The 13,830-nt window shown below is 39.6% G+C and overlaps 1 protein-coding gene across 6 annotated transcripts in view; it reads left to right on the top strand.

Moving 5' to 3' along the window:
- The first annotated feature begins 278 nt into the window (after window positions 1–278).
- ttll7 (tubulin tyrosine ligase-like family, member 7) overlaps window positions 279–13,830 on the top strand; it is a 73,108-nt gene continuing 59,556 nt past the window's right edge. For 5 of the 6 annotated variants that reach the window (XR_001426456.1, XM_015044694.1, XM_015044695.1 and 2 more), the window contains exons 1-5: window positions 279–348; window positions 680–838; window positions 6,156–6,372; window positions 7,839–8,003; window positions 10,477–10,635. Coding sequence is in view for 5 of the 6 variants with exons in the window: in XM_015044694.1 (XP_014900180.1) it covers window positions 302–348; window positions 680–838; window positions 6,156–6,372; window positions 7,839–8,003; window positions 10,477–10,635 (747 nt within the window). In the remaining variant the exon portion in view is untranslated. Of the gene's footprint in view, window positions 349–679; window positions 839–2,602; window positions 2,729–6,155; window positions 6,373–7,838; window positions 8,004–10,476; window positions 10,636–13,830 lie in introns of those variants that run through there. The other variant, XM_015044696.1, reaches the window with a different exon arrangement.

Raw genomic sequence — 13,830 nt, 5'->3', positions numbered from 1 at the left:
TGGCCCCTCTGAGTTGAGATTGATCGTTTTTTTTTTCTCGCCTCTTCCCTCCCCAACCTTTAAAGTATTAAAAAAAAACATGGTAAACTAAATAAGGGTTGGGAAAGGTCTTAGCGTCACCTTTTTGTTTTGAGTCTGTAATTGGGCATAAATGTCAGAACATTGTAAGCTCACTTCAGGTTGCTGCCTTTAATGTGCTCATTTTTATGAAGGGGTGGGGGTGGAATTGAGTGGCTTAATGGCCCTAACAACATTATTATGTCTGCCTGTCCCTCTGCAGAGAATTAACCATTTCCCTGGCATGGGCGAAATCTGCCGGAAAGACTGCCTCGCAAGAAACATGTCCAAGTGAGTTTTTTTTTTTTTTTTTTCGTCCCTCTTTAATACGCGCATGTGATTGCTTTGGATCAGTTACAGAGAGACGACGCAAGCATTCAAAAGCCTGCTGGTATTATAAGAAGTTACAGCTGGGTACTTGTAGCACTTCACAATTCAAAGCAAATGGTCAGGTCTGCTTTGAAAGCACAACATTCGTCTTTTAATTTGACAAAAAAAGAAAAAAGAAAACAAAAGAAAATCCTAATAAGTGCCAGACTCAACTGCCAGATTATTTTAAAAGGATAAATTTTTGCTTCTCAGAGGAAAGTACACTTGTTCACTAGCTCTTTTATTCTTGCAGAATGATCAGGTGCCAGCCACACGAGTACAACTTCACACCCAGAACCTGGATCTTCCCCGCTGAGTACACACAGTTCCAGAACTATGTCAAAGAGCTGCGCAGGAAACGCAAGCAGAAGACCTTTATTCTCAAACCTGCCAATGGAGCCATGGGTCATGGGTATGTCAGTGGCTATTGCAAGTGTTCCTGAGTAATCTATGCGCATTGACTCCAAGACTGACAGAGAGGGCAAGGGTAAAAGTGGAGAAGGGAAAGGGAAAGGGAGGAGGGAGTAAATTAGCAGCAGAGCAAATAGAGGACAAGCACAACAAAAACAAAGCAATAAGGGGTTTGTGACCCTGGCATGGGTGTCTATGGAAATGGAGGATGGCTGGTAACAGATTGAGTATTAGAGCTGAGAGGGTGTGGCGAATCTCATTGTGGGGCTTCATTGTCCTCGATGGTCACCGCTGCCATAAATCAGCGGTTATCACTGCCAGTGGGGGCCACACACAAATGCTCGTGGTCTCTGGCAGTTACTGTAGTTCCTTCCCCTCAAGGTCTCTGCATGTGATTATTGGATTCCTTTATGAGGCACCATCAGCAGAGGCCAGTCAGACTAGAAAATGGACAAAGATGGCTGCTGCAGGGGAACACATACTCTCAATAGCATCTCTTTATCAAAAGATGAGCTAAATGTCGTACCTGAATGCATATTTCATGCTTTCACTCCCATGGGGTAAGAAGCGAGCTCAAGTCGTGACGTCAAAGTTGTATTCTGGATTTTGGCATTCTGGGACAGAAAATCTGGACGTATTTATTTGTTTTTTTCCTCAGAATAGATTAACTAGTTAATGTAACAAGCTTCTCCAGTTGCACAGTTTTGATCAAGAGTGTGAAATAATCGAATAACTTGCAAGACAGTGTTATGTAATAGGCTTTTTTGGATATCTGAACTTTTCTACATTTTGTGTTGTTACAACCCTAAACTTCAACGGTAGCGCATAATTAACTAATTTTTTTTTGCTGCAAATTCTGTATTCGAATGAGACTTTGACATGACCGTTCTTACACATGAATATGCTTCAGTGGAGGTTTGTGGAGTGTCCTACTTCAGCTATCCTTCCACTTAGCAACTATGCACTGCTTTGTGTTGGTTTACCACATAAAACGCAAAAGGAATACATTAAAGTTTGCGGTTGCAACGAAGATAAAATGTGAGAAAGAAGGAGAACGAATTTGCAAGGCACTGTATATTGAAAAATAATGATGAATTCTCTTGAAAATCACTCACTCCTTCATATGTCCTGGAAAGTGAACCGGTTACATCATCTCACCACAAGCATTGCCAATAAAATCTCAACATTATAAGGCTCAGTAAGCGTTTGATCTTTTCTTTAAGTGATGGGGACTTTGATATTGATCACAAAGCTCCGTCAATTTAAAAAGAATTAGAGGAGCAGGGTGAGAACCAGCTATCTGGGCTTTTGTAGGTGTTCCACTGACTGGGGAGAAATGAGCAGAGTCAAAACATCCATAGGTAAGTCAGGAAGTTTGCCAGAGAAAGGAATAATAGGACATTTCTATGTTCACAGAACTGGGTGTTTTTAATTACTTAAGAGTGGCTTTTTAATCTAAAAAAATGTTATTGGTCTAAAGAGCTTAAATTCTCTTTTTGATCTATTTTTATGTTTTTTTTAATAAATTCTAGTTTATTTATTCTTTAGGAAACCAATTATTCAACACTTAATAAAAAAAGATGTGAAGACTACAAACAAAACAAAAAAAAAAGCCAAAATAATGAGGAGCGGATTTAATATTTAGGTTCTGTAAATAATTTGGTTTCAGGAGATAAATTTTAAACTAAAAGAGCACGAATTTTAGCTTAAATATGAACCGCTTTAAAAATAAATTTTAGTTTTGAGCTCTCTTGAGAACCCCGGAATGGACTTAAATTGTGAAAAATGTATTAGTCATTCTTTTTCACATTCTGTTCTTTGAAAACGTGATCCCTGAGACGAGTGTGCATGGAGAAATATATTGGACTGACTTCATCACTGGCACCAATAGGTGGGGATATTGAAGTACAAATAGCTCTGTGTGCCTCACCTCTCCCTCTAGTTCTCTTTGAATTTGTCCTTTCTGGTATAATGTGGGCATTACTTATAACTCCATGCTTGCACTAAGCCCTTATTTATTAAAGAATAAAGGCTGAATTATTGCAATACATTAAGAATATGAAAGATGATGAGTTTAGCTCGACCACTCAGTGGCAGGCAGCTGGCAAAATTAGATTTTTCTCTTTTTTTTTTTTTTTTTTTCCCTGTGGTGTGACGCGGCAGGAAATTAAGTTATATCTACCCCCTGTAATTTATTTTTCTGTCGGCCAACTAAATGAAGTTATTGTTTATGTCTGAAGCCTAGCTTGTTATAAGGGGAAACAAAATAAAAAGTGCGTGCAGAGCTTAAAAAGGCAAGCTCCCCTCCAGTGTCAAATTAAATAGGCAGGGGGAGAGTGGGCTGTGATTATCTGACACCCCAGCTCATCAATCATGCCGTCTTCTCCTCAGCTACTGCAGCTCCACTAACTAACGCTGTTAACCCTGTCCTCATCAGTCAGCCAGCTGTCAGCCAGCTAAGAGGGCCCCTCATATTGACGGTCAGGCCCATAACAACTTCCCCTCTGCTCTCTTTCATTCAAGTACTGTGATAAGCGGGTCAGTGAAGTGGTCATTTGTAGCGGAGCGGTTTCTTAGTTGGCAGGAGTAAGAACTGAACATGTATATGAAAGTACGTCTGCAAGCATGTAACGGTTCCTCCAACTCAGTTGATGAGGGCAAAATGAAAAACTTTTTTTCCATTTTGTTTCAAATGTTGGTTTTCATTCTGTTCTGTTGAAACTTCTAAATACAATCTGAACTTTTGCTTTCAGCTTCATGAATAAACTGAGTGGATAAATTAGTGGATATATTATGATATTTAGTGGGGGATACACTGATAAGAGCTTTGTGACGAATGTCTAATGTCAGTATTCTTGAGTTTCAAGCTGCTAATGCTGATTTTCTGAATTCCTATTTCTCTTTAAAAGTTCTAATCGACAACGCTGAGCAGTTTTTTTCTAGCCTTTATGCCATGAGTGTGGGTAATTACTAATTATGGGTGTGAGTGGGACTCACATTCTTGCAAGCTGTTTTGAACTCGCAACTAGGCCGAGCCAATCACTTCCTATGCACGTTTATTGACTTTTAATATTTTTACTTTGATGTTACCAGTGGTGTGGTACTGCTTCTGCTACCCCGTAGCTGGGACAGTATGGAGAGAGTGTTACCTTAACTTTGAGATTTCCGGAAGGTTGCCAACATTTTTTTAATCCATCAGTTTTCATGACAGGCAAATAGAAAGCTCTACAGATAGAACATAATAACTTTGCTGTCACACATTCAGGCTTTGTGGTATTTGGGAGTATCATGCTATCCCTCATACAGTTGTGACATTCACAAACAAACGTGTTGGGTTGGGAACATGAATGATGGGGACAGAATCAGAGTGTTTCAGGGTTTTTTTTTCCTGAGTTTTAGACAAGCAGACACAGCTTTTTCATTTGCTGCTCTATGGAGTAAGACATGGAACAGGCAAAAGATGCAGTGTGGACATGTGATTTGTCCACATGATTGCATAGCACGTAGAAGTCTAGGGGGCCTTTGAACCTCAAACACTTCTCTGCATTAAAAACAGTAAAGCAAAGTTCATTATTTACCTTTACTGCATATTATTCTAAATTCGACATTGTGGCTGACTTCTTGAAAAAAATATAAATAAGAAACTGATGGTCTTTTGAACAGCTCTTTGAAAGGAAGGTATCCACAAAAATCAAGCTCCTGTCTTCCAGGAGCAGTATGTCCAATCTCTTGTCTTGCTCAGCTTGAATGAACTTTAATAGATTGTTGTTGTCAATACCAACCAACACTTCTTTAATTCCTCATCTGACTTGTAGACACATTGCTGATACTAAGAATGCTAACTTTGAGTTTCCTTCCTTCAGTAACAACTTCTTCACTGACAGATTTTGTTGTTGGCACAATCTGGTAGCACCAAGGTGCGTTTTGTTCACTGATCAGAACAAGATTGGATTTCTGAGTTCCTGACAGGCCACTCTAAAAATTCTTGGGTTCCCAAGCAGATTTCCCAGTGCATATCCACAACATAGGCTACACATTTTCATAATACTTTATGTTCTGTCTGTAAAGCCAGGGCCATGTTGCTGCCACTATATTTCTGTTCCATAGTCTATAATTCAGGTCCACACATCTTGGACTAGTTTTTGTGTTTTTGTGTGCCATGTTACTTCATGCATGTGTACAATGGAGCCGACCGGGCTCCTCATGCAAGCAATTTAGATTAAATCAGCCCTAACCATGAGTGATGGGTGATGTAGGTCAGCTGCATTGCTTGTACATAGTGGAAGATTGTTCAGAAAATGACCCCACACCCTCGCGTTGCACAAAAAAACAGTCCACTCACCGACACTAAAAGAAAAGCTGCACAGCCACATGGATGTCCACAAAATAACACAACTCATTCTTTATTCCAACTAGAAACGGCCTGCATATTATAAGTCTTGAGTGCCAGTGACATGAGGCCAAAGCAAATGAATCAGAGTCGAGCTTGAAACGGAGTAGTGTCGGCTCCTATTAACCTGCGCTCAGGTTAAAGACCCAGCCAGAGCAGCTGACGTACTTGCTGTTCAGAAAGAGAGGAATTTGTCTTTGAAGAAAAATCACAATGTTCTCCAGATGCTTATGAGAATGGCTAAGATCAGCCATCATTCTTGCTGTAGCCCCTTTGTGTACATTTGATAGATCAGCAGTGAAGAAATACACTACAAACATTTTTGGCATGTCAATTTTCTTCAAAGAAACAAATAGTTTCCTGCTTCAAGTAGACTTGAGGCTTACTTTTTGTTCTTATTTACATTTCTTTACAAAGACTCAGTGACTGCGGGGTTTCACATGGACACAAGATCACACTCTTTCTCCTTAAGGCTTAAGGTCTTTATTGTGAGTTTTGGAATCATTCATTGCATGGTATGGACATATTTTAATATCCTCTCCCCATGATCACATCTGCCATGTGTATAATTTATGGTTATTATCCATTAACTGAACAGAAGACGCAGCAGGCCAAAGTTAATCTTGGGACATAAAGACAGAGAGTACCATGAGAATGGGCAGAGGGAGCAAGTCAGAAATATTTCCCTCAACGCTTTCAGACGGCTTTCAGATGAAATATTGTAATGAAACACCTAAAATCAGTATCTTGTTTGCCCCAATTTTCTGACTTCAGTATGAACAGAAGACAGTGCCAGTGTCATCAGTCTTGTTCATAGTCTCCACTATGCTTCCATCTATCATTTTTTTAATTATCTTCACCATGCCATCTTTTATTATGCCACCATAATTTGCCCCCCCAAGGATTAATAAAGCCTCTCTCGATCCAGGATCTCGCTTATCCGTAGCTGTGAGAAGCTGCCATCCCACGAGCACTTTATTGTTCAGGAGTACCTGGACAAGCCCTTCCTGATGGAGGGCTACAAATTTGACCTGCGCATCTACATCCTGGTTACTTCCTGTGACCCGCTCCGCATTTTCCTGTACAACGACGGTCTGGTTCGCATGGGCACCGAGAAGTACCACTCGCCCAACGACGCCAACCTGGTGAGTCACAGATTAGGGTGTCTCTGCTGCAGCCTTCATCTGTGTGGCAGTTTTCCAAGCTGCTGACACAGTACATAGATGTAGAAATAGATACACCCACACGCAGACATGTAGCTTTTAACTAATAACAGCTCAGTAATCCCTCTTTAAATACCAGAATTGATGTCTGCATCAGAGCTATAACAGTGATTGAATGTCGAAATTACATTCAGTTGCACTGACTGCTCTGTAACGTAATAGTAGAAAACATAATCTAAAAATAACCACCCATAAACACTCAGCGGAGTACAGATGCAGATAATTTAAGGTTAAAGTGGAGATTTTGCCCTACACAAGCAGACAGAATGTGCAGGCAGACTGTACACAGACAGCTGAGCAAAATTGTCCACATACCAGATGTTTGCTGTGATATCAAACCAGTCATATTTGCCTGGAGGTTCTGCACCTGCTGAAGCACAGACTGTTGCAGACAGACTCTCACATGCGCACGCATTTTACTTGCTTGTTTCAAGCACACACTCACACTTGCATAGGCATCGCGAGCCTGTATTGTCTTAACGTATGACACATGATGGAGTGAGCAACGTCATGGAGATGGATGCTGAATTCCTCAGAGAGCCGTCTCCAGAGAGCCATCCAGGGCTGTGGTGGCCTGCAGGCATGGCGTTATGTCTTTGTAGAATAAGGACAAGGATGTGTTGTCTTTGAGTTTGACTGATGGTGTTTAAAGACGGGGGTACAACAACCGTTATGCGGTGGATAGCTGTTGTCATCCAATTCAAAGATGCACAGCCTATGACAAAATAGAGATTTCTCTGAATGCTTGTAATTTTGGCCCCCTGGGAATACAATAAAAGTAGTTTGCTGTGATGTTTATTTTCCACACTATTATTATTAGACTTCCATATCCTTAGTATACGGCGTTTATTAATTTGTATGTTGGTAGGTGCTTTGATCTGATTCCTTTTAAACTTGTGGCTTGATCAAGAAGACATCCGATACGCCAACCTACGTTTATGATATTTATTATACATGAAATGTTTCACAGATTTTCTGAAGTTTGAAGGAATTTGCTAAATTTAGACAGAAGTTTCTTGTTCAAATGTTTAAAAATGTGAAAAACATTTGTGAGAGATCCATACTCTGGCAAATCAGTGTAGGTTTTGTTTTTGAGATATGAATGCATAGTGAATGAGAGAAGGAGACAAGAAATAAAAAGTTTAATTTCTTCAAGTGTCATTTTTATGTATTCATGCACAAAAATACACCTCGTCTGACCTAGCCACAGTCAATAGATATAGGGATAGAGACATAGGATGAGAATATTGTTTTGCAATTTACATCATTCCAATGTGGTTCACAAGATTCAGAAATGCACGTGGTTCCTGTCTCTCTCAGCTTTCTGCCCTGCCATAAATGAGTTGACTTCTTCCTATATTTGCTTTGGTGCCTTTCTGTTTCCACAGACCCAGCTTTACATGCATCTGACAAACTACTCTGTGAACAAACACAATGAGAACTTTGAGCGATTTGAGGCAGTAGACAGAGGCAGCAAGAGGTCCATCAGCTGGTTCATCGAGTTCCTCCGCGTCAACAACTGTGACGTGTCAAAGTTCTGGGAAGACATCTCAGTAAGTGTGCCATCCACACAGATAGATACAAACATGTCTGGTTCTGTGTATCCAAACTGTCTTAGATGTTCACTTTCACTAAGGAAATAGAAAATTTGTTAAACAATCAAAAACACTCCATGAATGCAAACTTCCTCATATTTAAGGTTTTACTGTACCTTGATATTTACACACAGATTGTAACAACACACAGGTGGGATAGCTAAGGTTTGATTCGATTCGCTATGACACTGATTCAGAGGGCGTGTTTAATTCTCACCAGAACTCAGAGGAAACATCATTCCTGTAGGGTGAGCTTTTCCTGTGAAGCTCAACTCACACACCTCAACTTTGCTTGCTTTCTTTCATCGTTGTCTGTTTGGCAAATTCTTGAGTTTTTCTCTTCTTAAGCTCCATCTACCCCTGTCATGTGTTTATTGTTTGTTTTTCAATTTGTCTCTTACTTATTTCTTTTAGACCAACTCTTCAGGGTTCTGTTCATGTTTTTTAGTTCCTTTTTTTTTCTTTGACTCTTTGTCCACAGTTGTGTGGGTTGTGTTGTCCCTCAGTGCTTGTTTTGCCACTCTGCTTGTCATGCCAGGCTTGTATTGGAAATGAAATACTTTTGGCTGATGCTCTCTTCTCAGGGCATACTTTCTTTTTTTCTTCAGCTCTCGTCCTTCTCTTTATTGGCTTTTCACTTTCCTTTTGTTTATATTTTTGTGTTTGAGTTCTGGCTTAATGTTATGATTTTTATTCTTATCTCTTAACAGTCTTTCCGTTGTGTATTTTTGTACTTTCTTGTGACGCACACATTTCTTTCGTTTCTATTCTTTTCCCTATCCTCTTAGCAATTTTTCTTGTAGTAAAATCAGAGTAGGCTGATGAGACTCTTGGTTCCAGTGTTGAAATGAGAGATTTGTGGTTCTCTAGTCGACATATTGTCTGTGGGTGTTAAACACATTATGCATAGTTTTTTATGTGAACTACTGACTTATCTTTATATGTTGATGAGTTAATGTAGGACAGGTAAGCTGAGGTGCAGCCATTTGTAGCTGCTCTAAACCTGTGGACAGGTCCTGACTATTAATGGACTGCTAATAGTTTTTTTTAGATTCTACACTCATTAAAATACCAGTTTCAATCATTTCCAACTTTTGTTATCGATTAGGGCCATGTTGTTTAAGAAGTGTATTTATGTATACTCTCAGCAGAGAGACATTAAAAAAACTTGTGTTAACTTCTTGTTTTATGACTAAATAATTTGAATTTTCAACTCTGTTCTGCAGATTCATACTATAAATACTCTGCTCTATGTGTATTTTTTTAAAATAAGGTATGCACTTAGGCATACAAATTATGCCTGGTCTGCAGCTTAAACACATTTTAAGACCAATCAAAACTTTTTAAAATAAAATTTGTTCATGGCTTACACAACATTTAAGGCAAAACTGTTCAAATAAAAACCATAACGGCAAGGCCACAGGGTTTATAATACAAGTCAGGAATTCATATTTTGACAGATAAAAGACAAAAAGCAAGATTGGAAAAACAAATTTGAATTGGCACGGAAAATCCATACAACGACTATGAACATGGACACACAGTAAATTAGTGGCAAACTCTGGTGCCACAGGATAAGGCAAGAGGTGATGTGGGCAAGGACAAAGAACAGACAAACACACAGAGCTGGTGCTGCGGACCTGGGGTACAGACATGTTAGTGGGAGCAGGTTATGGTCCTGAGTAGCCTGTGGGTAGACAGTAGATGGCTTGACATATAGGTGGAGGTGCATGAGAAACACACAGATTGAAAAAGGATCAGGAGGGGTGCAGCCTTATCAGGCCAGGGCCAGACCACCTTACCCCCCCCTTCTCTCCTGCACCCGGCAGTCAGACTGGACCGGGCAAAACTGCATGCCAGCAGCACTGCATGGCGCTTGCCTGGTAAAGAGAAGCTTTGTGCAAAGTGTTTATGTGTGTGTCAGACTGAGCATGTTTGCCACAGTGGTGTAGGCCAGTAGGTAGCAGCCAGCAAACATTCGGGCAAACACAGATGCACGCAGGTTGGACGCCACTAGAAACACAGATGGACCAGCACCAACAGTGGGGAATCTCTGTGTTTGAAGGGAATTCAAAAACAATCTGTGCCAGTAATAGTGTCTGATTATCAGCTGGTAATAAACAAGCAGTGAAGAAGAAAAATCTGACAATAAATAGCATTTCTGTGGTAATGACTGTCTCTTCAGTGGAAACTGTATGTTTGACTCCAGCTATTTTTTTTTTTTCATTTAGACTTTACTTATGAATTTGAATCTGTATTTTATGATTTCAGATAAAAACAGGTGGTCCTCCATTAGTGATTTTTTGAATAATTACTAAAAAACTTAAAAAAATTACTTAGATTTTTTTTTTCTTTTCTTTTTTTTTTTTTGCCCAATTTGGTAATTGTGTTTTGTTTTATCTTTTTTCTTTTTGTGTTCACTTCCTTCTAGGAGTTGGTGGTGAAAACACTGATAGTGGCTGAGCCCCATGTGCTGCACGCCTATCGCATGTGTCGCGCCGGGCAACCACCAGGGAGCGACAGTGTCTGCTTTGAGGTCCTGGGCTTTGACATCCTCCTGGACCGCAAACTCAAACCCTGGCTGCTGGAGGTACACATCTGAATAGATATGCGTTTCTTTGTGAGGATAAACAATTTGTTTCTAGTCTTCCTCTTTGACTTTCACTTCCCGCTACTCTAAAATGCGCATTTTGTTTTTTAGTTATTTATCAATATAATGTTTTTTATTTTATTTTATTTTATTATTATTATTTCAGGTCTTTTAAAATGTCTTTTATGAATGAATTATTTTCCTGTTTTCACAATTGAGTTTTTCTCCCATTTTACTATCGGAGTGGCAGCAGCTCTCCAGCTAAAGTGTAATGGCATGAAAAGGAGTGAACAAACACTGATACTGCTTACACACCATTTCCCCACACCAAACACCCACAGAGTATCGAGTATCTATTTATGATCCTTTAAACAGCCAGGAAATACTGATATAAACGTTAAGCAATGCGCATGATTACAAGGATTTATGCATTCAGTCATACTCAAGCTCAATAACAAACAGATAACACATATCCAGAGTGTAGAAATATAGGTCAAGATCTCATGTTCACCACAACGAACCAGGGTTCTCATTTTTTCAACTACCTGCCTCTTAAGTGTCACTCATTCCAGATATAGATTGAAGTCCACTCCGGGATTTCTGTCTCACCTTTCTGATGTCAGCCAGTCAGTTAAAGAGTGACCTAAATCCTTTAACCCAAAGTGGCTACACTCACACCCCCCTTCCCACAAATTGGACCGAAAGATAGGAAATGCCGCGTGAATCGTAGTTTTGTTTTTCCTCCTCATTCCAAACAAAAAAAAAAAAAAATAAAAGATTTTTCTTTTTGTCAAGCTGCAAGTTTGCAAGAAAGTGAAATATGTGAGCTGTTTTTTTTCAGTGATTGGTATTTCTTTTCTTTTTCTTTTTTTTTTAATTTTACCACAGAATCGAAATGTTAAAATTAGTTTTATTAATTTGCTTTCATAGAAAGGTTGCAACTTGAAATGAAAAGATGTACAAGTGAAACCTAGAAGATTGCACTGTCTTTGACTGCCGTGACTTTGTGGGCACATGTGTGTGTTCGTGTGTGCGTGCGTGTGTGTGTGTGTGTGTGTGTGTGTGTGTGTGTGTGTGACACAGCAAACAGCCGTGAATGCAGTTGTTCCACTCCAGCAGTAATGATCCCCCCTGTGCTACCAGCAGCTCTCTATAACGCTCATCAATTAACATCCCATGTACACACACACACACACACACACACACACACACACACACACACACACACACACACACACACTACCCTGTTTCTCTTTCACGCAACATTTACAGCGACAATCATTTATTTCCAAAATTCAGCTGATTAGTGGGGACATTTTGAAAGCATAGAGACGCTGTCTGCAATCCTTGCTCTATGTACTGTCAAGCCTGAAAATAGCTTTATTACTACTTTTTAACTTGTTAGTGTGTGTATTCCTGCAGGAGTGCAAAACGCAGGAAGCCCCAAAGGCTCGTTGCCACAACTGGTGTCCTATGGCAAGCCCTCAGGCCTAAATTACATTTTTCAGGACATTACTTTTGGCACCATTTTGGAGTAAACTAAATATATTTCACTGAATTTCACCATTTTACACCATTACATATTTATGGAAAAAAAAAAAAATTGTGAGAAATGTTTCAGAAAGTGAAGACCTCAGAGGTTTGTGTTGAGTTTGCGGACTTTCTTTATTGGTGTCACACTGAATTACGGGCACCACGCCTCGCCGGGGCCTTACCCAGATCGGTGTTCCGACAATGTTCTCCCTTCCTCTTCAGGATGTCAAAGCCGGTTGTTGAACATGCAAACTTGCAGGCAGGAAATGAAAGTTCAACCTGTGTAGACTCAAAGTCGGTCAGATACCTGAAAGCTAGATGGTATCATGTATAGGAATCTGTCAGATGATATTAGTTGTGCCCTTGAATTTACGTTTTTGCCAGCCGCTTTCTGGGTGTGTCTTGGAGGATGAGGGGGGAGAAGAAACATTCCTTTGTATTACCAATTATATTTTGATCAATTGCCAACTTTTTGTTGTTTTATTTATTTATTTTTTAAATAATAAGATGTATTTTAATTAGAGCCACTATAAATAGATATTAAATTGAAAGACAAGTTTGCTGTAGCCTCTGCTCTCTGAAAGCGAAAAAATAGCTCAAAATCACTTACTGCAAGTAAACTCCTAAGGAATACAGACATAATAGAGAAAACAATCCGTAGAGCCGCATGCACCTGCTAAATAGCTTGTCACAGGGGTGAGAACATAGAAGACAAGAGCGATGCCTCTCAAACCAAGGGGAGGCATCAAACAGACGCATTGTGCTCGAAGCAAGTATCGAAAGGGGAGAAGAGAAGGGGCAAAAAAAAGGAGACACAAGCTTTTGTGTGATCCTTATCTTAATTCAGCAGTCTCAACACGAGTTTTAGCTTCTATTGACATTCAAAACACCAGCGCTACACACGCAGACACACATAAACACACACACTTGCCCAAATGGCGTAACTCGAGACATTCACTTTCATTAAAACAGGTCCAGACAGCATCTGCGTCTCGTATCGGGAAGGCGTTTCATTGAGCCGTGATGGTCGCTACGCACACACACACACACACACACGCACGTGCGTGCACGCACACAGGCACATTCACCAGTGTACACAATCTGCTTGGATTGTAGTTTCTTTTGTCAAAACCAGGGTTTTTGCTCCGAGGGCTTCATTGAGTATGTCCTTTGTCTTCAGAAAAAAAGAAAGAAAGAAAAAAAAAAACAATAATCAATGCACAGTCTCTCATAAATTCTTAATATGTGTACCGATGCCTTAAAACTTGTGTGAGCGTCAAAGAGGAAGGCACATGACTTGAAATCTAGTACGAGCCTCAAGGATTGCATTTACACATGGACTAAAAAAAAGCAGAAGGATATTATCGTCAAGTCTTGCACTCCTACAGCCCCTCATCCAGGGTCCAAGTGCTATAAGCCAGCATGACAAATGGTGTCAACTTTGGTGAGTAAAATGGAAAAATGTTATCAATAGTTTGAAGGCGGGGGATGGGAGAGAGAGGATGAAGTAAATACAAACACAACATGTAAGCACTGACCATGGGCCAGTATGATTATTTTTTTGGTTGATAATGTTAACAGAATTTACAAAAAAAAAAAAAAAAAAAAAATAAATATATATAAATAAATATATTTATATATATATTTATATAATTATATAAA

Source organism: Poecilia latipinna, unplaced genomic scaffold (genome assembly GCF_001443285.1).
Source record: "Poecilia latipinna isolate Pla-1442-1.1 unplaced genomic scaffold, P_latipinna-1.0 Scaffold687, whole genome shotgun sequence".
Taxonomy (NCBI): domain Eukaryota; kingdom Metazoa; phylum Chordata; class Actinopteri; order Cyprinodontiformes; family Poeciliidae; genus Poecilia; species Poecilia latipinna.
The sequence above is the reverse complement of the archived record's forward strand: the minus strand, read 5'-3'. Positions and strand labels throughout refer to the sequence as shown.